At 42.7% G+C, this 23,634-nt stretch overlaps 1 protein-coding gene and 1 long non-coding RNA gene across 2 annotated transcripts in view; one reads left to right on the top strand and one right to left on the bottom strand.

Annotated features, from left to right (window-relative positions):
- PELI2 (pellino E3 ubiquitin protein ligase family member 2) overlaps positions 1 to 20,249 on the bottom strand; it is a 181,571-nt gene extending 161,322 nt beyond the window's left edge. Inside the window, exon 1 of the mRNA XM_055289271.2 lies at positions 19,571 to 20,249. Coding sequence (XP_055145246.1) covers positions 19,571 to 19,647 — 77 coding nt within the window. The 5' untranslated portion in view covers positions 19,648 to 20,249. The remainder of the gene's footprint in view (positions 1 to 19,570) is intronic.
- LOC134737449 (uncharacterized) lies at positions 19,652 to 20,980 on the top strand. The gene is made up of 2 exons (XR_010122354.1): positions 19,652 to 19,735; positions 20,234 to 20,980. It is a non-coding gene; the product is annotated as an uncharacterized lncRNA (long non-coding RNA).
- Positions 20,981 to 23,634: the final 2,654 nt, after the last annotated feature.

Consider the following 23,634-nt stretch of genomic DNA (forward strand, 5'->3'; position numbering starts at 1 on the left):
CAAATCAACAACACAGGAGAAATCATTGCTTCAACCTGAACTGAGCGTTTCCATAATTACACTATTGAGACTTCACACAAGCTGAGTGAATGAATGACAGACATTACTAGACTGACAATATGCAAAAACAATGTGCTCACTATATATTTTAGTTATGCCATAAGTCAGTTATACTCTGAAATGGAATAAATGCTAAGACAGGCTTGGTGGATCGAACCTTTAAAATTTTTAATATTCCATTATTATTCACATGTCACTAATCGTAGATCTGACTTTTTCTTAAGTGTACTAAGCAGGACATTTTACGAAGTTACTAAAGTCAAAACGATAATATTGCTATTAAGCAGCTGTCGTTTCATAGTCTAATAAAGGTAGATATTGTAGAACATAATTCATGAATACTTTTCAGTCTTTGAAAAAAAAAAGAACCACAGAGTCACCTGTACTTTGATTAAAAAGTTGCAGGGGACCCCCAATAAAGGAAATGCTCAAATCCTGGAAAATGTCTTTTCTAATTCCACAATCAGACTCTAACTCCGAGTGTATGGAACTTTGTATCAAAATCTATGTAGAAATGCACTATCTGTTTTGAGATGTGGCACTTTTTGCCAAATACGTGTACAATTTTCAAAGAATATTCCTGAAGTTACTTTTACCTCGTCATGGAAAATGACTACTTTAAACAAAAACAGCCATTTCTTAGAGAAAGCAATTTTCTGGGCCCTGTAACGCTCTGGTGAGCACCTAACAGATGCAGGCATCAGTGGCAAGCTGATGCAGTGAGAGCGGGCTGGGGAGAGGTAAGGCATGCAGCCTGGCTGACCCACATCGCGGAGTTTCTAAGCACACAAAGCAACCTCCTCCACAGATACAGGGGCAGCAAAGGCAGCAGCCACAAGATGGCCCAAGGGAAATGTGCACCTGGGAGCTTCTCATAACTTTGTAGGTAAAGAAGTGATGTCAGGCAAGGAACTGAAGCCCAGAGCAAGCGAGCTCATCCCAACCTCAAACTGAAATATGTGACATCAACTAATAGTTCTACGAGAATGATCCAAGCCCTACTCTTAAAGGTTTCTGAATTCTCTGCAACGATCAATGTTTTCAACTCCCTAAAGAACATAAGCAATTTAAATAAACTCAGAACAGTTTAACATCTTAAATCCATCAGCCTCAAATGTGATCGCACAATCTTGCTTTTTAAACAACTGATGGTCAAATTAGAGCTCCACACACGAATGTGAGTGCTTTTTCATAACCATATTGCTCAGTACCCTAGAAGGGGAAACCACGCACTTTTCTACATTGTCCTTTCTATATGCATGAGCCTGATCTCCAGCAGAAGAATCAAACTTAAGACATTCAAATCAGCAACATTCTGGAGGTGATAAGGAACCAGGGTCAGAGTACCATCAAGGGAACCTGGAAAAAAGTCTGCTGTTCTGGCAACGGGACAGGATCCAATGACCCACTAAGCTCTAGGTAGCGTAGCGTTTCATTCTTTTCCTCCACTTTATTCCAGAGGCAGAGCAATGACATGCTACGTGGTCCAAAAAGCTCATTTTTTCTCTGTTACCCATTCCAATGACTGAGAAAGACACTTCTCAAATTTCACGTGAAAAATTCATCTTACTATACACACTCAACAGCCTTTCTCTTCTAAGAAAAAAAAAAGGCTACTATGGGCTCGTGTTAATGATGAGACATAAAACTTTCTGAAAGAGGTTACAAATCCCATCTTTAACTCCTAGCTGTAAACTTGACACTGTTACCTCTTATGCAGTACAGGTTTCTACTGGGTAGGTGAAAACTCATTTTGTTTCAGTAACACCCAGGCAAACCAGTCCAGTCAACGTAAGACTAGACACTAGCCAGGCATAACACTGTCACCTCTAACTAGAAGGCAAGGAAGTGTGAAGCAATTGTTCAAGAAGCTGAGAAACAGACTAATTCTATATTGGTGGGTTTTTCTCCATGTGTATCCTAGAAGAAACCGCCAAAGACAAACTGCCAAGGTCTACCTGGAAAGTAATGATCTCAGAGTGCACAATTACAAAGAGACGAAGTGGAGAAGGGAGAGGAAAAGGAGGGATGGTGGAAGGGAAGGAGAAAGAGGAGAAAAAGAGGAAAAGAAAGACACATTCAACTTTAGAGTGAGACCCACGGCAGGAGTCCCATATAAATTTTGCGCTTTATGCATCAATTAAAACCCCCGGCACTCACTAAGTACACTAATAAATTACATCAGAGGATGTAACAATTTCCAAGGTCAGTGGGCTGAAGTAGCCAATTATTATTTTTATTCTTATTTAAACAAAAGTCAGCCCTCTAACTAAACAGCTCTGGAGAATGATATATCACATATGACATCTCCAGCTTTGCTTTCTGGTCCCAATTCTCCTCAGTTGAAACCCTGATTTAATCTCATTTTCAATAGCCCAATGCATTACAAGAAAGTGCCAGTTTAATTAAAAAAAAAAAATCCTCTACAAAGATTTCTGCTTAATCATCAGTTAACCTAAAACTTCCACAGTCCAAAAGCATGCCTCTTCTGAAGCATTCCAGTTAACAGAGGTCTTTACCACATAAAGCCAAGGTTGTTAACCACTCAAGTTTTCTTAGTAAGCAAAACATACAGCATATTATACTATTAGTCTTGGTCTTTTTTTCACCCACTTACTTTTGGTCCAGAAGAAACAACAGTTCCAGATTTTGAAAAATAGTCTATCAGAAAAATAAAGGCTGTTTTCAATTTAATAATAGTCACCATGTGTAGCTGATACATTTGTAACAGAAAGCCAAAAGATGTCACCTCTTGAAGAAATCTCACTTTAGAGAGATCTTCAATAATAAATTCATTCATCAGCCACCAACATGCCCTCAAAATCTCTGAGCTACCATCCTTGGAGATTATTTATCAGAGAAAATATCTGCAATTTCTGGATCATTTTTTATTGATATTTTACACACCAGAAAGAAAATCTACAAGGCAAAAAATAATCGGCCAGATACTCACCATAAGACAGTCTCTTATTATAATTCAATCAAAACTAAATGAACAAATTCATTAGGCCACTTCCCAAAGCCACAATTCACAAATCATTTGGACTGCGGCTTACTCCCAAGGTGTGTGCACACACTCAGCAGCAGACCTCACCCTTCTACTCGCTGGCCCCTCACGCAGCAGCACACATGCTCACAGAACCAGGTTTGTGTCTGTGTATCTTTCACACTTACACTACAGCTCTGGGGTTGCAGAGACACCACTAAAACCAAGAACTTTAATTCAGAATAATTTATGCCACCACACTGCTCTCCACTACACACGTAATTTTAAAAAATATTACATTTCCCTTTTTATTTGTTATAAATCCTATCAGTAAGTTGAATTTTAGAAATTTCATTATCCATTATGGTCCCTATGAAAACTAGATTAGAAATGGAGAAAGGAGATGAATATTTATTTGAGAATTCTACGAACTGAAGGCAGGTTGGGAAATTGGATTGGGGGATGGTGTAATAAAAGAAAAACAAAAAAGATGGTTTATATTTTCCTACTATATTCAACTCTCTCCAGCAAAAAGAAATAGTTCACTCACAAGATTACTGGTTCCTCATAATGATTTTTTTAAAAAAAGAGAGAAAAAAATAAACTGAAGTTGGCTTTCACGGTTATCACTCCAGCAGTCTTGCTTCAAATACAACAAGCTGCACTCAACATAGGAGCAGAGTGGAGGCAAAAAAGTCAACAAATAGCAAGTATTTTTGTAGAGACATGAAAAAAGAATACAGCAAAATTGGCTGAATAGCAAATATCGCATATAGATTATAAGCACAAAGTTCTCTAAGAATCAAAGGAAAGGAGTTGAAAAGCAAAAGATTCAGAGTGAAAACACAAATACAAGCATATAAATACAAAAGCCAGATGTGATAACTATCAGGAAAAAATAATAGAGTATTTATCTGTGACTTCAGAGTGAAAAGATAAGAAACCAGAGTAACTAATTTTGAGTAAAAATAAAGCTTTATCACTGTCAAAATATGTTTCAGTTTGTTGATTTTTCTGGGGAGACTTTAATACTACATACTAAGAAAGATCATTCAAGGCAAAAAGCTGAAATTACTGTCAGCTTCAGGCCACATCTCTGTACTCATGACTGTAACCCCTTCTCTTTCTTAAAGTTTAAAAGGAAACTTTAAAATTTATCACCATCTCACTTTATAACCGGACAGTCAATTGTCAATGAGTACTTACTATATTTATGTGCTTAAGAATTTTACAATCTACCTTACCTTGGAAGACACATTCTTTATAAAGAAATATAAATAAACTAAGCATTCTGTATAAAGAAATAAACTAAGTACCTATTTTAAAGTAAATAATACATTCTTAAAAACTACAGCAGGGTACAGCAAAAAGAAGGAAGATGACATCCTTATGAGAATGTTCATATTTCCAATCCATTCTGACCCTCCATGTAGTGCCAGGTACACCAGGTACTGGGACAGATGGCAGCTGAATGAGCCCCAAACCCTGCCCTGTCGTGGCGCTTGAAGGAGGGGACATTTACAAGGCACAGAAAGCTCACTAGAAATCCTTGCTCCTGACTGCAGGGAAAAGGGGGAGGATTCAGGAAGGGCATCATGCTGGAAGTGACACCTGGGCTAAATCCTATCAGTTGAGCAGGCAGAGGGAGTTGCGTGTGCCAAAGCACAAAAGATGAAGAAAAAGAAGAAAGTTATATGAACATGTAACGGGGGTGGGGAAAAGGCCCCAAAGGCAGAAAATTGGATCCCGAGCTTGCCTGGGCAGGACATGTGTAAAATGTAGTGTCCTTTCCTCTAAGTACCTAATAGACTTATTTTCAGAAGCCATGCCCTGGGCATACATACTGAGTCTTTCAGAGATCTTCTAAAGATCTCAGAGGACAGAACCCTGTTTCTCCTCCTCCCATATATCCTGTTAAAACTTTAGAAATCACATGGCAATTCCTGATGCTGCCCCCTCAACTCGCCCAAAAAAAGCAGACTTGTATTCACCTATTAACATATACCTCACTCTGATCAAGAAAAAATATATTTGGCTTATTTTAAATGATTTTTAGCATTAATCAAATTCTCTAAAAATGAAAGTCAGTTGGCTAATGCTTTAAAAAGAAGCACATATACTATGTTTAAAATGAGGTGTATGAAAATATGTATGTATATGGACAATAACTAGAAGTGAATGTGAAAAAATGAAAATAATATTAGCATCATGGATTTAAGAAAAATGAGGATTTTTCCAAAATTTGGAAAAATTTTTCTTCCAAAATTTTCATTAATATACCATTTAGTATACAGCCTTTTAAATACATACAATATTACCTAAATATAAATGGCCTGCCTTAAGAAAAAAATCCCATTTACAAATTTTTTAGTGAAGAAAGCTAAATGATCTGTGTTAATGATTAGTGTTCACATCTAAAAGTTGTAGGAATCAATGAGAGGTAACTTAAAACCGGCTTAACCTAGGGAAAACTGGGGTGAATTAATTTCACAAGCAAAATCGAAGAGGGCGTGATTTATGGTAACCAACATGGTGAGTGTTCAAGTAGATAAAAAGACCCAATTAGATCAGAGAAACAGTCACTTAAACTGAGCTGAAAGGGCTACAGAAAGCCCTTCTCCCGAGGGAGCTGAGCTCTATTGTCTGGATTTGATCTGAATGGAAGTAACAGGAAAAACAGGGGCAGGCACCCTCTGACCCTTTCTGTGGGTCTGGGAGGGAAGAACAGAACAGGAACATAAGCAGGCCAAGCCATCAAGCAGTGGGGCGGGGGTGACTCCAGCAGGGCTGTCTGCCTACACAGCTGTCCACCCCACGACAGGAGTCCCACGGGGAAGTCTCCAGCATTTCCACTGTTATCATCACAACTTCGGACCTTAATGTAAAACATCAAGTTATATCCTCCTGATCGCTATCAAAAGTTATTACGGACGATGATACAGCCTTAGGGCAGTGCCTCCAGTCTTGTAAAGTCCTGATACAAACATAAGATGTATACATAGGCTTTGAGAAGTGGAATACACTTGAGCTTTAGAATCTGAGACCTGGATTCAAATTCCTGAACTTCAAAATCCTTTACTGACTGCAGTCACACAAGTCACTCAGTGTCTGGGCATCAACATTTCCTCATTTGTTCAATGGGATGGCATCGCCTCCTCCAGGGCTGCTGTAAAGGAGCACATGGCACGTGGCAGGAGCCTGGGCCCCTTTATAAGCCTCTCACACTGGGCAAGAGACTCGCAGTTCAATTTACTAATTTATAATTAGTAAATTGCACAGGAGCAAGGAAAATTCAGTGAGAGGGAAATCCCCTCTGCTCAGCCTTCCTCACTACCTGCAAAGAGAGAAGCAACTCTCTCCTGAACTCAGCACAGTTAAAGAGCAGTTTTATTTCATTTTTTTGAGAGAGGGTTTCACTGTGTCGTCCAGGCTGGAGTGCAGTGGTTTTTATACAACACCAAGTCTGTATGCTTTATTATCCCGGACAAGATTTCTAAGTAATAAACCCAAAGCATGAGCTTTGACTAAAGGAGGTAAGGAGTGGGAAGAGGAGGAAACAAATTACTAAGGTGATGAAGATTCGGGCCTTTTCCATCTGGGGAAAAAGTGAGCTGTGCTGTCTTTTAATATTCAAAACAGTAGTGCACAGGCAGGAACCATGATAAGACAATAATTCAACTGAAGGGCATTTCTGGTACGTGTAAACTACTTAGGTTTCACGCTTGTGTCGCTTATTACATTAGCAGAACCTGCTGATTGAATTACTTCCCTGCAGTACTTCCAGGTCTCTGGTTTTTCCCATATAACACCTAATACTGCTTATGAAGATGCTGTATTTGTCCTTTGGTATTTTACCAACTGGTATCTGAAGATGCCTGTTTGCTCAGAATGTTTTTCAGAAACTCTGGGTCATATGTACCCCACCACCTATGTAACCAAAAAGGCTTAACTGCTCTCACAGGAAGGTTCAAACTATACAGTGTAAAGCTATGCCAGCTCTCTGAAGGGTCTAAATCAACTGAGTTTCATCAAAGCCTGAGAGCTGGCACCTAGTCTAAGCTAACACAATAAGCAAATAAAAGGCAGTTTTCCTGGACTGCTGTTGGACTGTGCTTTTTGGATTAGCTAAACCAAGTGCCACTGCTGGAACAAGTTATACCAAGTACTGTTAGTGAGGAGATAACAGCTATATGGTCTTTTCCCTTAATCAATACTAACAGGAAGATTAAAAGACAAGAAAGGAAAAATCAACATAACAGTGACGTTAGGCCCAGGCAAAGACAGACCTTTATTAGAGAGGAAAAGTACTTGAAGCTCCTTTTCCAAACTATAAACGAAACACAAATGCTAGCCTAAATTACCAACAACAGCAACAAAAGCAAGAAGAAAGATTTCAAGGGTACATGCCACAGCTAATAAGGTTAGACAGCTTTTCTGGAAGTAGGAACAAAATGGATCATCTTGAAAACTAGAGAAATGAACTTATTTTGGATGACAAAGGCAGCTTTTCCTGCCTTTATCCAACATCCAATTCATATTGATGCATCAATTCAATATGATAATTATATATAATATATTCAGGTAAATAGGGCAGATATGAGGATTCATTTTTATTTCCTCAAAAACAGACATTTAATTTTCTGAAAACATACTAGGAGCACAACACTTAAGTGGGCAAAGCACGTATGTGGGCAACTTCCCAAAAAAGTTAATGTAACTTGTAAACCCAAGAAAAAAACATTTCACCTTACTGGTAACTTCTTTGAATGAGTGAAGTTTTACACCACTATGTTTAATGAGAATACCCAGTATGGCAAGGGTTTGGTTAAAAAACAAAATAAAAACATATAAAACTGCTTTGGAACACATACAGTAAAGGCAGGATTGAACAACTTGGAGTCAGAAAGGCCTAGGTTCGAATCAGCACTCTGTCACATGTGGCCCTGCACAGGCTTCTCAAGCATCATGACTCAGTTTCATGCATAAAATGATGAGTGATGGTACCTACCTCCCTTGCTAAACATTTAAAGAGGCCACACACGAATAGCACTTTACAAAGGACTCAGCTAAGAATCAGCACTCAATAAAGGACAGATACCATCAGGGCTCAGGAGCCAGCCCTCTGGGGACCTCCCCCAAGGAGCAGGAAGAACCATCCCACTAAGCAACAAGAGTCTAGCCAGAATTTCCTCATCTCCGCAGGAAAAGAAAAAAAAAACTCAGATCTCGATGCTTCCTCTTTAAGGATAATTTTTAACTGCAGATTCTGGCCAGGGACCTCCACTTCAATTCAAAAGGAGCACCCTGAAGAAATGACAGAGGTCGACATGGGAACACGACCAGGCCAAGCAGGGCAGCCAGCCCCTCAGTGATCCAAGACCCCCACCTGCAGCAAACACTGCAAGGCCAGAAACCTGCTCTGCTCTTTTCTCCAGCAACGGGATCAATTACACCCTCAGAGGGGCTGGTCTGGGGGCAAAATGCCAGTCCCCACCTGCTCCACACTATTGCTGCCACAGCTCAGCAAGAGATAGCCAAGACCCCAAAGCAGAGGGACAAGCCCACCCCTGCTTGAAACAACAGCCTGGAGGAAAAGCAGCCCATTCTGCCTCCTGAGGGCAATCCCCTAGCTGATGGGCACACTCTGCGTCCTCCCATGCAGGAAAGAGCACAGGGCGATGGGTCCTTCTCCTCCTTTCTTGGCAGACAAAGCATTCAGGACCCCATCCCTTGGGCCTCCAGTGAAAGCAACGCTCCGGAGGCACAGTTGTCTGAATGGGTAACAGGAAAGAGTTCTTGGATCACTAACTGCTCTGCCAGAGGAGTTTAACCCCAAAACATTCACTGGTTCCAGCACAAGTTTCAAAATCAAACCACTGAGCGCCCAAATGATTAAATAGATCACGTTATCTCATCTCACTGTCACCATCGCACAGAAGGGGGCTACACCCATTGTGAGCAACTGTTCTTTGGCAGGGGAAGCGAGACAAAGGTAGGAGGGAGATGAATTACAAAAGGGAAAACAAGCATATTTGGAGATTTCAAGCAAGACTGGGTCCTAAGGATTAGTTCACTAATCTACTCAGAAGGCTGACACTGCCTGCTACCTAAAGTCTGGAATAATGCCTTGAAATGTTATTAGCAGGGCTTTCCCCTCTCAGAGGCCACAGCCTTTACTGGGCCCAGGTCCTTCCTTTCAAGTCTCTTTCATCACAAAGGCCCTCTCACCCCTTCAATTCCAAAGTCGCTGGATATCTCTCAGCCTCTCAGCCCCTCAACCTCTCAATGTGCCTTCAGGCCCTCTGCTTTCCCCTTGCTAACCCTTAGCTAACTCACCCTTTCTACTTCTGCTGACATAGAATTCCCTCCCTCCCCACAAAAACCTGCCCTCCCCCAAAAACAAATTTTGTCCCCTACTGTACATGAAACCCTGTACTTCTCCTTGGCAGCACCTTGCCAGGTTTGCTTAAAGGGCTTCCTTCTTGATGGACTGTAAGCTCCATGAAGGCAGGGACCACTCTGAGATTACCTACTATAACCCTAGCCCAAGTATTTCAACACCCCAACAATACCCCAAACTGACTTTCCAACTTCACCTCCCTCCCCAAGTACTTCAGCCTCCAGCCAAACCCCTCAAGGTTCCAAAATCGCCATACTTTTACTACCACTGCTCTATAAAAAACCCAGGTCACCTCTCAAGGCTCTGCTAAAGGCCACCTGCCCCAGGAAATCTTTCCCAATCTCCCAGCAATACACATGCCTCTCACCTTCACCCTGGTGGAAATAATCAAGCATGAGAGCCACAAGGACCTACCTTCTAATCAGATTCCCACTAACTAGGGGAGTGAGCTTGAACAAGTCACTAAGCTGGAGCCTCATTGCCCAGATAATAAATTTGAACTCCTGGAAAGGATAATGTAAACCACCTAACGGAACCTGGCATATAGTACGCCCAGAGCTCTCGCCCACCACCCCTCTACACCCTAATTAATGATTTGTTGCTAAGTCATCTGTCTTGCCCTTAGACTGTGTACCCCTGGGGGGCATTTCCTTATGTAGGCCCCACCACCCCTGGTCCTCTGAAGTGAAATCAGCCTCGTAAAACAGCAACAACAGCATCATCTAACACAAACTGAGTGATCAGTGTTTAGTGTGTATATTTAAATAGTGCTTAATTCCTAGTATGTACAGGCAATCCCATTTTTTTCTTCATCTTAAAGTTCAGAGGTCCATGTGCAGGATCAATGAATCCCATTTTTAATATACCCATGCAGAACACACATGCAATAAAATATATACATACACACATGCATCTCAAAATTCTTAGCGTAATTTTAAGCTTTAAAAACAACAAAATTATAAAAGCTACAGACTTATCATCTGAAAGTTTAATTATTTAAATTTCTTTTACACTCGGTTGATCAATTTTGAATGCAAAAGTTTTGATTTCACATTTTGCAGTCCCTCTCATTAGAAATGAAAAATGCTAAAATTCCCCAAACAGAATTTGGGGAAATTTCAGAAGTTACGTTCACTTTAGCTACTAGAGGAATGTTTTCATTTTCTTTCTATGGCGAAGTGTTCAATCTGGAGGCAGTAACCGGTGGATGCTAGGCCTGTAGCTCTCCCAACCCTGAGTGCTGTGCAGGTGGCTGGCAGCAGTGGCTGCTGTCAAATTTTGTCTCTCTTTTGTAAACTGCACCACACAAGAGCAATCTTCTGCTTTGGCTTGCTTCTCACCAACACAGAACTGTTCTCCACGGTGTGGAGGAGACAAAGTATTTCAGGAACTGTATGACCTTCTTACTGCCGACAGTCACAGACAGGTACAACCAATATAAATGAGCTCTTCATCCTGTTCCTTAACCACCCGAATGCAGTGTTAAAACATTCTTCTGGTCCTTCCTGTACCTGCAGGATGCTTGTATAGATTACCTCACCTACTCGAATCTCTGTTAGTTCTGTTATTTCATGTCAGGTGACCTTTAAAAGCTTGAAAATCTGTGTCATGCATCAGCTCTCCTGGGTGAAAGCTGCTTATGTTCCAGTCTGCCAGAAGCATGGTTCTCAGTAAGCTAGGCTATTCTTCAACTGCTGTGCTCTCAACAAATTTCAAGAGATAATACTGGAGATTAACAAACGCAAAAAGACTTGCAGATGACTTATAAAGTCACTCCAAAAATGCTTCTGTTAGCTAAGATTTTCAAACCGTACAGTACTTAATGTTTGGAATAACTCATCCAAAAGGCTGAAATTGTGCTCACTAGAATGATCAATAACCCGAGGAGACAAAAAACAACTCAACAAAAACTTAATGAATTCATTTTCTATCAGTCTTGTCAGGTTGCATTTTGAATTCTATCCAGAGCATGTGATGAAAGTACCCAAACCATAATGTAATCTTATGTACTACACATCAAGGATCTAGTCAGCATAATTTTCTGGGATCTGGTGTGAAAGCACACTCCTTTGTGTCTACAGTCCTTCCGCAGGAAGGGCCTTTCCCCAATGCAATCAATCAATCAATCAATCAATCATCAGTCCAGAAAAGCCTAATTGCTCACCCATCACCAGTTCTGATTATAATTAGTGTTCTACAATCATGGAGCAGGAAGCACAAGATAGGAAAGGAGGGGGCCCACTGAGGTCCTCCGAGGCACTTGGTAATCGTGATCAGCCGTTTTATACCAATAGCCTAGAAGCCAAACACAACTGCTCGCTCTGGTTAAATTCTGTTAAACCAGTACTAATAAGAATGGAACTACAAAGCTTGAAATAATGATTTCTTATCCTAAAAACAAATTCTGCATGAGCAGAAAAGCAGGGATAAGCAGAGTGAAGTGTTTGAGAGTGAGAAGCATTATGTGGATGGCTAGAAAGAAAACCTCAAATGAGAATGACTCGCAATAGCCTTAAACCTGCTGCTGAAAATGCCCCCGATGCATATTTATTAGGTCTGTCATCCAAGAGGCTTGTATGCCACAATATTTCCAGCCATCATTAACAGGCATTAATGACCACAGCCTTTCAACGCCACTGTGGCGCACTGCAATGCAGCTCTGAGCAGCTGGTGGAATCAGAACAGATGGCCTGCTTCCCTTCAAGGCAGGACTTTCTGCAGGTGACAATATGACTGCTAGGTGACTGACAAAAAGAAAAACAAACAAAAGTTGAAACTGGAATATCTGATGTCAGTAAAGCACATGTTTAGTTTCTCAGGGAAACTCTGACTTGGGCCCTAAAGGTTAGTAGGATTGTTTACAAAACTGCAGTTGTGCTACAGAAGCAGAGTGCTCCTTCCAAGTCCAGAAACATTCACTGAGCCCTGGCCACATCTCCATGTGGGGTGGCAAACAAGGGTGTGTCACAGAAATCCATTTCTCCAAGAGGCTCAGCGACTACCTAACATGCACCAGAAAGGGAAGCCCAGAACTCCAAAGGGGGTGGAAGTCGGGGTTCCTACCCTCAAGGGGCAATACGCTCTGGTGGAATGGAATGGCCACTCTGGGCACATGGCAAGCAGCACAGAGGGCAGAACCACATTTTTGTCCAGGGATGCTTAACTACCTGCCCTTATATTTGTTTACACTTCTATTTTTCCCTTCAGTATATTGCTTATATACTTTGCCTCTTAACAACGGAATACTTGGAATCTTCTGATTGTAAGAGCAGAACCCACTCAAGGTGGCTTAAACAGAAAAAAGATAAGTAAAACCCGAAAGAAGTGGGGACTCTCAAAAGACACAGAATTATTTTCTCAGAAAAGCTCTTCCTGATTATTCTGCCCAAAAGGATCCCCCGCTACCTCATCCCTAGCATTTTACCCTGCCAATTCACCCACCCCTGCCCACCCAATCACTCTCTTCCTCCTTATCCTGCTTTAGTTTCCTCCCAGCAGTCTGAAGTTCCATTTTTTATCTACTCATTTGCTTGCTCACCTCTCCCAATAAAAAGTAAGCTCCAAGGAGGCAGGAAGGGAAGCTGTCTGTCTTGTTCGCTGGTGTAGCCCAGGGCTGGGAGCAGTGCTGGTCCTCAGTCAGTATCTTGAGTCACTGAATGAATCACACGAAACTAGGTCTCAGGAGGTACCCGAACCAGGAACTAGAAGCAAGACGGCTGCCCTCTAGCTCACACTCCATTCTCTCTCTGCCTTGTTGGGCTGCAGCCTCAGTTTCTCCTTCCAACTCCACTGTGCCTTCCAAGTCCACTCTGCAAAGAGCAGAGGGCTTTCCTCCCATCTCATGCTGGGAAAACCCTGCAACAGTCTCCTGTGCCCTTAAGGTAAAGTCCAAATCCCTTCCAATATCTTATAAGCCCTTCATGATCTCCCCCCATCATCATCCCTCACATTATTTCATTCAATCATTCTCTTCTAGCCATCAAGAGTGTTTCTCTGTTCCTCAAAGTAGCCACACGTGCTCATCTCTAGGTTACAGAATACTCCAAATCTTCTTTGGAAAGCACTCTTTCCCTCTTATCTCCATCCTGGTCATCCCCAACTCATCCTGGCACATGGCTAGGGTACCCTGCTAACACATCCACCATCCCAGCCTTCGGGTCTCCCAGCTAGGCTGTCAGTGCTGCAGCAGCAGGGACCATGACTCTCTTGTTCACCTGCGCATCCCTTAGTGCAATCCACAGCATCTGACAAGTGGCAGATGCTCAAATATTTGGGGAATAAATAAATGAACCATGTATCAGTAATGGTTATTCACAAAGAGGCCGGGACAAAAATAAGAGAGCAGTTAACCAGGAAAAGCAATGTGTCTGCCTTGTCCTAGCTGTATTCCTCATGCCTGGAAGAGTAGACAGCCAATAAATATTTGCTGAATGAATACATTCCTGGCTTGCCTGATGTAACTCCACCCCTTTCTCTCCCACTTGAGAAAACATATCAGAATGCAAGAGGGTGAAAAATGGCATTATTAACATGACATATCTGAATCATTTGAAAGATCCACACTTTATTACTTGTCATAAATTACTAGCCACATACCCTCAAGACTGATCATCGCATATGAGGTAGTTGAGACAGTGGTTGAGAACAGCTGATTTAGACAAAGCTAAGAAACACGAAGCACTTTCTGCTCTTATTATTTTATTTTCCAGAAGATGAAGGTGACAATAAGCTCAGTAAGAACTAATAACCGAATTATTCTAACCTTTACTTTTCTTTTTATAAAACAGATTTCTGCACACCCCAGGAGAAACATTTAATTAAATCAAAAGACATTATAAATTCCTTTTCACAGTTATTTTTCTCCCATACCAATGAGGTCTACCAAGTTGCTGTTTTCTCCATTCAAAAGCCAACCTACAACCCCACATACATACTTTCAGGAAGGCCACACTGCAAGCCCTGCACAGCAGATATAAAACCAGCGCTCCAATGTGACAATATTGGTCTCCCTCAAATATAGCAACAGCTATTTTGTTTTGTTTTGGTCCTTTGTGCATAAGTATTTTATCTTTTCGATAAAATGTTTGGTAAAATTATTGAATCTGAATCAAGCCTGTTTTACTTTCATTTATACACAGCATCCCCAAATATTGATCACAGGATGAAACACAACCAAAAATGAAAAGACCTAATGAAGCTTCCAGTCTTGGTGTGTTAAAGAGAGAAACAAATAAATCTGAGAAAGCCAGACCAGAAACCACAGAGCAACACAGACAGCCACATATTCCAAACAAGGCTAAAGTTAGTAAAGGAAAATATAGCAACTCAAAGCCAGTAACACCATAACCCTTAATAGCCTACAGAATTAGACACGCCATCCACACAAACAGATCTGAGCTCTTCAGATCACCCCACATGGGGAGTGACAGTAAAGATTTTGTTTTATAAATTTTTTTTAAGTTCAAAGACCCTTTAGTCTATAAAAGATACTAATGTTTGACGTCTTTGGGCCCAAATTAGAGTGGAGGATGAGAAAAGGAAAAGTGTTAGGGTATATTTGAAGGTTTCTTATCGCCACCAAAGGGTGTAGTAGTCAAGGCAAAGTGCTGAGGTTACAGCAACAACAAAAAGCATATAGAAATTGGGACCTGCTTTTTTTTTTTTTTTTTTTTAAAAAGACTATAAACTCTACAAGCTACTATAACCGTCTTTGTCTTACCTGACAGAACACTGCATCATCCAAAGGAAATGAGGCAGGTATCTACCTCCTTTTGTAGAGCTTAATCAATTTCTACTAAAATACTTCATTTTTCAGTCATATTTATATTTTCATTTGTAGAGGTTCTTACCCTCTTTTTGTGCCAAGAATCCCTTTGGCAGTTTGATGACATGTACTGAGCCCTTCTCAGACTAATGTTTTTAAACATATAAGATAAAATACAAAGGATTACAATTGGAATCAGTTACACTTAATTATCAAAATAGTCTTAAATTGCAATACATATGTGCATTTCTGTAATAATGCATTAAATAACAAAATCTAGCAGCAAGTCTTTTTGTTGCCTGCACTCATAAGTGAATGAAAATGCTAAACTGCAGTTTGAATATCATGAAAATAAAGACATATTTTTCCCCCATCTAAGTTCAAGAACGTCCCAAACTCCATCTGCGGACCCTAGGTTAAGAACCCTTGGTTGAGAGAGCCAATAAAAATACATTTTGTGAAGCATCAAAAGAAAAAAAAAAAAGTCTTGCAAAATGCATTATCCATTCAACTGTGAGGTGAGAGAGTTCGAACTAAGAGAGTAAGCAATATTTTTCCAAAAACCACGATGGGCCATTAGTCAGCAAGAGAGCCACATGCTTCAAATTGAATCCAGAAAGGATGCTTTGAGGAACTGACAGCGCTGCTGGAATCTGTCTTAAAGTGGGGAAAGGGTAGAGTGGGGGAGTACTGCCACCCAGCTCAACCCAGATCACCTATGAACTTGAAACTCTCTCGTTCTGGGAGCCTTTGTCCTCAAGAATAAAATATAAGGGCTAAACATATACCATGACCATTAGGCCCTATCCAGTCCTAATTTTTTTTTATTATACTTTAAGTCTGGGATACATGTGCAGAATGTGCAGGTTTGCTACATAGGTACATACGTGCCATGGTGGTTTGCGGCACCCATCAACTCATCATCTACATTAGGTATTTCTCCTAATGCTATCCAGTCCTAAATTTTTATCATGAGATCATCTCCTCTTTATGCTGATTATTTCAGCCTATTTAGCTAAATTTCAAAACATCACTGTCTTTCTTAAACTTGGAACATAAAGTTTTACCCAATTTAAATGCTCTCACAGGTAATCTAACACCAATGAGTCAAACAGATGTATATCATTACAACTTTTTTAAACATTCTGTTTTTACACACATCTTCATAAAAAACAACCACAGCATTGGTCTTTTCTGCTATTAAAACAACTGTCAGGGAACTTAGAATATGTAACTGAATTATTTTCCACATTTGCGCCAATGAACAGAATTACTGAGCACAGACCAAGAAGGGCTCTTGAAGGCTACCTATTCCAATCATATTTTGCAAATTGATAAAGAAACAGAAAGGAGGAGGAGGAACTAAGCCAAAGTCACAGAGCCAGTCAGCAAGAGAGCAGGGCTTATCCAGGTCACCCACCTGTAAATGCACGTTCTTCCCACTATACCAAACAGCCTCTCAAATCCTGAGCCACTTCCCTAACCTTAAAACGTCAGTAAGTTTAAAATTACAGCAAAAAGACCTGCTGGTTAGACCAGTCATTTTTCTCTACCTTAAGTAGTGGACACAACAGAGAGTTGCAGCTATGATACCTTAACTGGCTGGAATCATGAAATAATTAAATTCCACTAATCTGCCCAGAAAGTGATGAGCTCACTAAAATCCTAGCTATGTGGAATCTCTTAATAATACTGTGTAACACACGAAAAGATACAGAAGTATTTATATATGGATATAGACATCTATCAGCTCTTTATTCTGCTCTGCAGGATTTCCTAGTAATGTTTTACTATGACATTCAAAAGTGAGCAAAAAGGACAGTCACATAACCACTAAAAAAAAAAAAAGCACTGAATTTGACAAGCAAAGCTTCTATCAATATCAAATATTAGGCATTTTTAGATCTCAGAAATCATCTCACTAGTCAGAAAATCTACTTGAAATTTTCTGTTTTCCAAAATTTATGCCCCAGAGAACATAAAGATAATATCATAAAGATGATATTAATTCTATGTGAATATTATTGTTTTAAGATGAAGTACACTGTCTCAAATCCTAAGAGTGGAATATGAATAAGGTTCTTTTTAAAAATCTACCTACCTAGTCACTCTTTCACCTGCACTCTTCAATGTGTTCAACATTGGTAAACAGTCAGAAACTTACTCTCAAAAAAAGAAAAACACCACAATTCAAGTATTCAAAAACCAGACTAGCATCCTCTACTCATATTTCACCTCCTGAGAGAGAACTTCCCTCACCTTCCAGCCGAAGAAAGCAATACCCACCTAAGCAGTCACTCTCCAAGTTTATCAACTCCTCTTTAGAACTTGGCTGCACCTGAAATTGTCACTTATTACTCATCTATTTGCATGTTTCTTTCTGTTTATGCCTGTCACTCCACTCTAAAAGGAAAGTTCCCTGTTCTCACTGCATCAGCAATGCCTAAACAGCACAGGCACAGGGTAGGTACACAAACGACGGTTGAGTGTCTCGCCCACTAAGTGCCAACTATGTCATACTTTGGTCTCCTGGAAAAGCATTAGCAAAGGGCAGAGCATATGCAACTGCAACGTTATATTCACAGGCTCCTGTGGAGTTAGACTATGATACTAGGAGAATCCAGGGTTTCAATCCTTTCCGTGGCTTCGGAATGCCCTGCACTTCCAGCTATGAACACAAAACCTCTCCAGGCTCACTCGCTGCTTTTCTGAAACATCTCAACAATGATTTCCTCAAAAGGAAATAATGAAATAAAGTCCTGGCATACGTTAATCTTCCGCGTCAAGTTCACAGTGTTAAACACACTTTGAAGCCAGCCACACAAATAAAACCAAACTCCACAAAATTAGGTTGGGCTGAAGTTACATAAGACAGACTAAACTGTGGCTTTTCTCCTGTCATTCCTCCCGCCTTCCTGTGAACCCTGATATTTGTCTTTGAAGTGCAGTTAAGATGCAGGTGAGAAAAACACTTATCTGCAAAGAGCTTCAAAATACGTAATGAGATTTTCAATACCACTCCCACCTAATGCACTAGCAACAAAGTCAGGAAGACTGGGAAGCTTTGAGTTGTGCGGTGTCTGGAAGCTTCCCTTAAAAACTCCTCTCTTTAAAATTATTTGTAAGTCAGTACTTACTTCAGAAAGAAACTCACTTATCAAAACACGTTTTGCAAAGTTCCGTGAGTCTTCCCACAGCCATGACTCCTCATATGTGTGCTAAGCCTACCTATCAGCGCCGAGGATGTTCTGAATACAGGTCTTTCAACGCAGAAGGACAAAAGCGCGGGTTCCCAGGAGCGACACATCCAAAGGAAAAAATAATCCTTTCTTCAACACTAAACCCAAGTTGTTCCTTCCCCTCAGTTTCCTGCACTTCCCCCCTCCCCCTCCCCTTTCACTGCCCACTATATCCAGCTTTAATCCCGCGAAGCCTCTCTCCTGGCTTATTAAGGGTAAACAATAGAAATGTCACAAGGAAACTCAGGAAGTAGATGAAGTCTCTAATTGCTGCCGTTTAACATTGTACATAATTACTATCTTCAAAACGCGGCTTTCACCAGCAGAGAGGGAGCCGAGGCGGGCGAGGCTGGCGAGCGCCCCGCTGCCGGGAGGGCATCGGCGAGGCCGGGACCGGGGGGATGCGGCCCGCACCCCAGTGCCAGGCCCCGAGCAGCCGCATTCAGCCCCTCCCCTCCAGAGCACTCCAAGCGGGGAGAAGCTGCGGGCCGGCCGGCCCGGGTCACACACAGTTCACTGCCCTCGGGCTGCAGCGGCCCGCGGCGCTCTTCGGAACAATTTGCAAAGCGCAGCCGGGGATGCCACAGCCCGCGGCGGCCCGAGCTCACTGCGCCGCGCTCGGAGTTCGGGGGCACGGGAACCACGGTCCGCGCGGGAGGTGGGAAGACGGGGCTCCAGGCCGGCCAGCCGGCCTCTCAGCTTCGGGAAGCGACCCCGCGAAGTGCCCGCGACGGCGGCGCCTCACCCGGAGTCCCTGCCCACCCTCCTCGGGCCGGACGCGGCGCGCGGGAAGTGGAGCCCCTGCCCCCGCCCCCACAATACGGCCGCGGACCCGGTGCCCGGCGCCGCCCCCGCTGGGTCTCCCGAGTACTCGCCGCCAGTTCCTTGGCCGCGTCCTCCGCGCGGACAACGCAGCCCGGCGCCCGCCGCAGCACCCCGAGCGCGCGCCGATGGGGGACATCCCGCCCCCGCGCCGCCGTCCCGGCCCTGCGAGCCTCTCCTGCCGCCCCGAGCGCCCCAGCGGTCCCCAAAGAGCGCCAAGCCACCCCGCCAGCCCCGCTCGAGGATGCGGGCGCTCCCCGCCTGCGCCGCTGCCCGGGACCAGGGACCCCAGGACTCACCCGAGCACCACCAGCTCCCCGTATTTCACTGGCTCCTTATTGGGGGCGCAGTGCTCCTCCTGGCCAGGGGAAAACATGGAGCCCCGCTCGGCCGCCGACGCCGCCGCCTCCGCCGCGATCCCCGCCGAGTCCGCGCCGCCGCTACAATCCCATCCCGAGAACGGGGTGAGCGCGCCGGGGAAGGGCACGGCGGCGAAGGGGGCGCGGGGCGGCCAGTCCCGCTGCTGCTCCGTCGTGGCTGCGCGGCTGCTCTGCCTGACTCCCCGGAGCTCCGCGCGCCGCGGCCGCCCCGAGTCAGAGCCGGCAACAAATGGGACCCGGCAGTAGGGGGACCTGCCTGCGCCGAGCGCCGCCGCCGAAGCGCCGCGGGAGGGAGGGAAGGAGGAGGGAGCGGGCGCACGAGGGGCGGGGGCCGCGCGGCGGAGGCGGGGGCCAGCGCGCGGGCAGGTGGGAGCCGCCCCGCCCCACGCGGAGCCAGCCTCCCGCCCCCGGCCCGCTAGGCGCCCCCTCCCCCGGCGCGTGGGGCCGCCCGCGCCAACTCCCCGCCCCCTTCGGCCCTCCGGAGGCTCGGCCCCTGTGTTATGTAAACATAGAGTAAAAGGGAAAGGAAATTCTTAAAGGAGCAGCTCTATTTTTTTTCCTCACTTCCTTCCCCAAACTTAGAGCGCGGGGTCCTCAGCCCTCGCGCCTGGTTCTTCAGCCGCGAAGGCCAGCGGGAGATCCTGGAAGCGAGCGGCCGCGGTTCCGAAGACCACGTTTTCCTGGCTGGAGTTCGATGGGATTAACTTCCTCTCCGAGTAGAAGAGCGCTCTGTCGGTGTCACTGTGTCCCGGCTTACATCTAGAGGTGTCGCACACACCCACTTGGGTGCCTCCCCTTCCAAAACCAAGCAGAAAGGCGTCTAGAAAATTAGAAGATTTTGCCAGTTGGTGCTGGAGTAGGGGACGTTTCGAAGGCGCTTGGAGCACCCCACCGCTGCACTGGATGTAGCTACCCCGGCTTGTCGTCAACAGAGCTCCACCTGGCTTTTGGGGGGTGGCGGGGGGATGGGGGAAGAGTTGTTTTTTAATCCATACTTTATCCACTTTTCCTGTGCCTTCTTTCCATCCCCTAATACATATAAGGGGAAATTACCTGGGTGGATTTTTTAGTGAACGGAAATGTTCCTTTATGACCATGATTTAATCAATGCACTGTTTGCTTTCTATTCTTTTTAAACTAGTTATTGCTACGGCTTTAAAATATTGTAGACTGTGATAGTTTTACTGACTGCTGTTTTTCATCATACAGGATTTTATTGTTCTAACATTTATTAAGCACTCATAATGTGCTAGAAACTCTACATATTATTGCGAGTCATTGCCTCTCAACACTGTTAAATATTTAAATAAATAAATACTGCAAAAGCTACCCTGTGTGTAGTGACTGGTTGGCTATGACCGGAAGCAAAGGGCTAGAAAAAATAACTGCATCTGTAACCTTCCATTCCGCTGTGCTGCACCCCTTGTGTAACATTCTCTGACAGGTTATTACGGTAGTGACATGATGTTTCTGGTAATTTTACTTCAGTTAGGAACTGATTTTTTTTAATTGACGTTTTAGAAATAAATTATTCCAAAGTAACTAAAGCCACACCATTGGTAAGCCAAAAATGAACTTTATTAAACAGTTATTTCAGCTAACTATAGAAATTCTGTATTTCAAATGAATATTAATTATTCTGCATATATTACATATTCTCTATATTTTTATATGTAATAAAAAATCTGTTACAGTTTTAATCAGCACTCCTTCACTAAAGGGGTAAATCGTTTCTCCTCCCCAGTGTTGATGTAAATTTCTTTCAAATGTCTGCTGGATTAATGTTGTCTTCATGTACTCTGTGCATCTACTTACCACATAGATTGTATGACTATCAAAGATCTGTCAGAATCATTCTGCAGTTGCGCAGTCCCAATTACGATGGTGCCTGCCTCTGTCACCCTAGCTTCTCTAGGCCTGCTCTATTGCTGCTTCTGCTCTGTGGGCTACCATTACCTCCTTCCTTCTCTCTTGGCCTGCTGTGCCTGTGGGCATTGCATTGCATTACACTGTTCTGGCTGCATTTCCTCCTTGCTGTGCTTCGCATCTGCCCTTAGGAAGATAGAAAGAAATACGTATTAACCTCCTACTAAGTTCCCAGCACTAGGCTGAGAGTTTCCCACGGGATATCCCAATCTTCCAAGGCCCTCCAGTCTAGCCATCTGCCTGTGGCACCCCTGACTTCCAGAGGGACACGTCTCTCTTTCTACTCTCCCAACATGTCTTTGAGAATGTTTATAGTACTTAATCAGGTCTGTCTTTATCACACTGACTTACAGGAAGTGTTGCTGTGAATGAGTTTTTGTGTCAATGGACACAAAATCCTAGGCAGCTCAAGGCTAGATCAGCTCTGTGAATCACTCTGAGCCCTGAAAGCTTCTGACTGGTAAGAGCAGTTCTATTGATCGCAGTCAAGAATACATACAGGGACCAGGCATGGAAATCCAAATGAGCAAATGGGCTCAGCGAGGACTGTGGCACATTGGTAGGGTCTGTGCCGTCTACAGGGCTTATCTGTCACTCATCTCTAGCTGATTGTTGCCATGTGACAATGACAGTTCACTCTTGCTAGATTTAATTTTTCTAAAAGCCTCAAATCCTGATTACACCAAACCTCTCAATTTTTAACTGTTGGCAACTCATTCACACTTTCAATTTTCTTGAAACACAGCATAAGCCCATCAAAACTATGTCTGTTTTTCTAGACTCTATGTACCCAAGTTCCCCACAGTTGCTTTCTCTGATTTCAAGGAAACAGACATGAGTAAAGGTAAAAACACTTCTCAAATGGTATCAAATGGTAGAGCTAGGGGGATGGCAGAGTGGTGAGGGGTGTTAACTTGATTTTCTCAGAGCGTTGATGGCTTGTGTTCCTAAAGCCAGCGTGTGACTTTCTCTGTGCATCTCTTATCAGAGTTATTTGCTCACAACTTAAACCAATTAGGACATGACCCCATCATCCCCAGTTAATATTAAGAATCTGATTGTAGCATGGATTTATCCCCTCTTGAATGTAATTGTTTTAGTGAGTTGCTCCAGGCTGGTGGGACAATCTGGCTGTGCCATCTGCCAACCCACTAAGAGCCAGGGTGGGCTTGGCTGACTTGATTGTCAGGGCAGACCCTTCCCTGCTCTCTCTGCTTGCCATTCCATTTATGTCCCTCACCCCAGACCACTCTCTTGAAGAGGATGACCCACCCACAGCATCCCAGAGGGAGTCTGTGCTATTTCTTGGGCTACCAGAGGCCATATGCTTACTATACATATAAATAATGTAAGGCTTTCTCTTGACTTTTCCCCCGTTATGTCTTCCTGTTTTGTTAAAATCAAAAGATTTAGTGAAAAAGTATATGTTTGTTTTAAACATACCTAAAGTCAGTCAAATACCTTTCAGTATTTCTAGAATGAAGCATCTAATTTTTGGTCATTCTACATTCTACCTTACATGTTTATGTTTGGAAAGACTAAAGAGCAAGTAGACACTTTCAGAAATATGTTTGGACAAACTGAGCAGGATACAGTATATTTTTTCATGGAACTTTAGATTACATTTCATTTTTAAACTGTTATCTTTTTGCAGTTTTCTAATTCAGAATAATATAAGCTCTTTGTCAAAAGTTTCAGAAATATGGAAAAAAGGATTTAAAAAATTGTCTTAAATCATCTATAATCTCATTACCCAGAAAAAAACCCTATTTATCATTTTTGTGTATTTCCTTCATTTTTTATTTTTTATTTTTTGACATATGTATAATCACCCTCTCTAAAGTGTATCCTGCCTTTTTAATTTAATATTATATTGTCCAAAGTTTTCTTTTGTAACTAAAACTTCAAAAATATTTTTGTTGTTTCATCATAAGTATCAACATTTATTAACCATTCCCCTCCTGTGGAATATGTAGAAGGTTTCTAATTTTTGCTCTTATAAATAATAAACATGTTTATATTTGTTATTACTTCATGAAGACATATTTCTGTAGGTA

This window comes from Symphalangus syndactylus, chromosome 8 (assembly GCF_028878055.3).
Source record: "Symphalangus syndactylus isolate Jambi chromosome 8, NHGRI_mSymSyn1-v2.1_pri, whole genome shotgun sequence".
In the NCBI taxonomy this organism is placed as follows: domain Eukaryota; kingdom Metazoa; phylum Chordata; class Mammalia; order Primates; family Hylobatidae; genus Symphalangus; species Symphalangus syndactylus.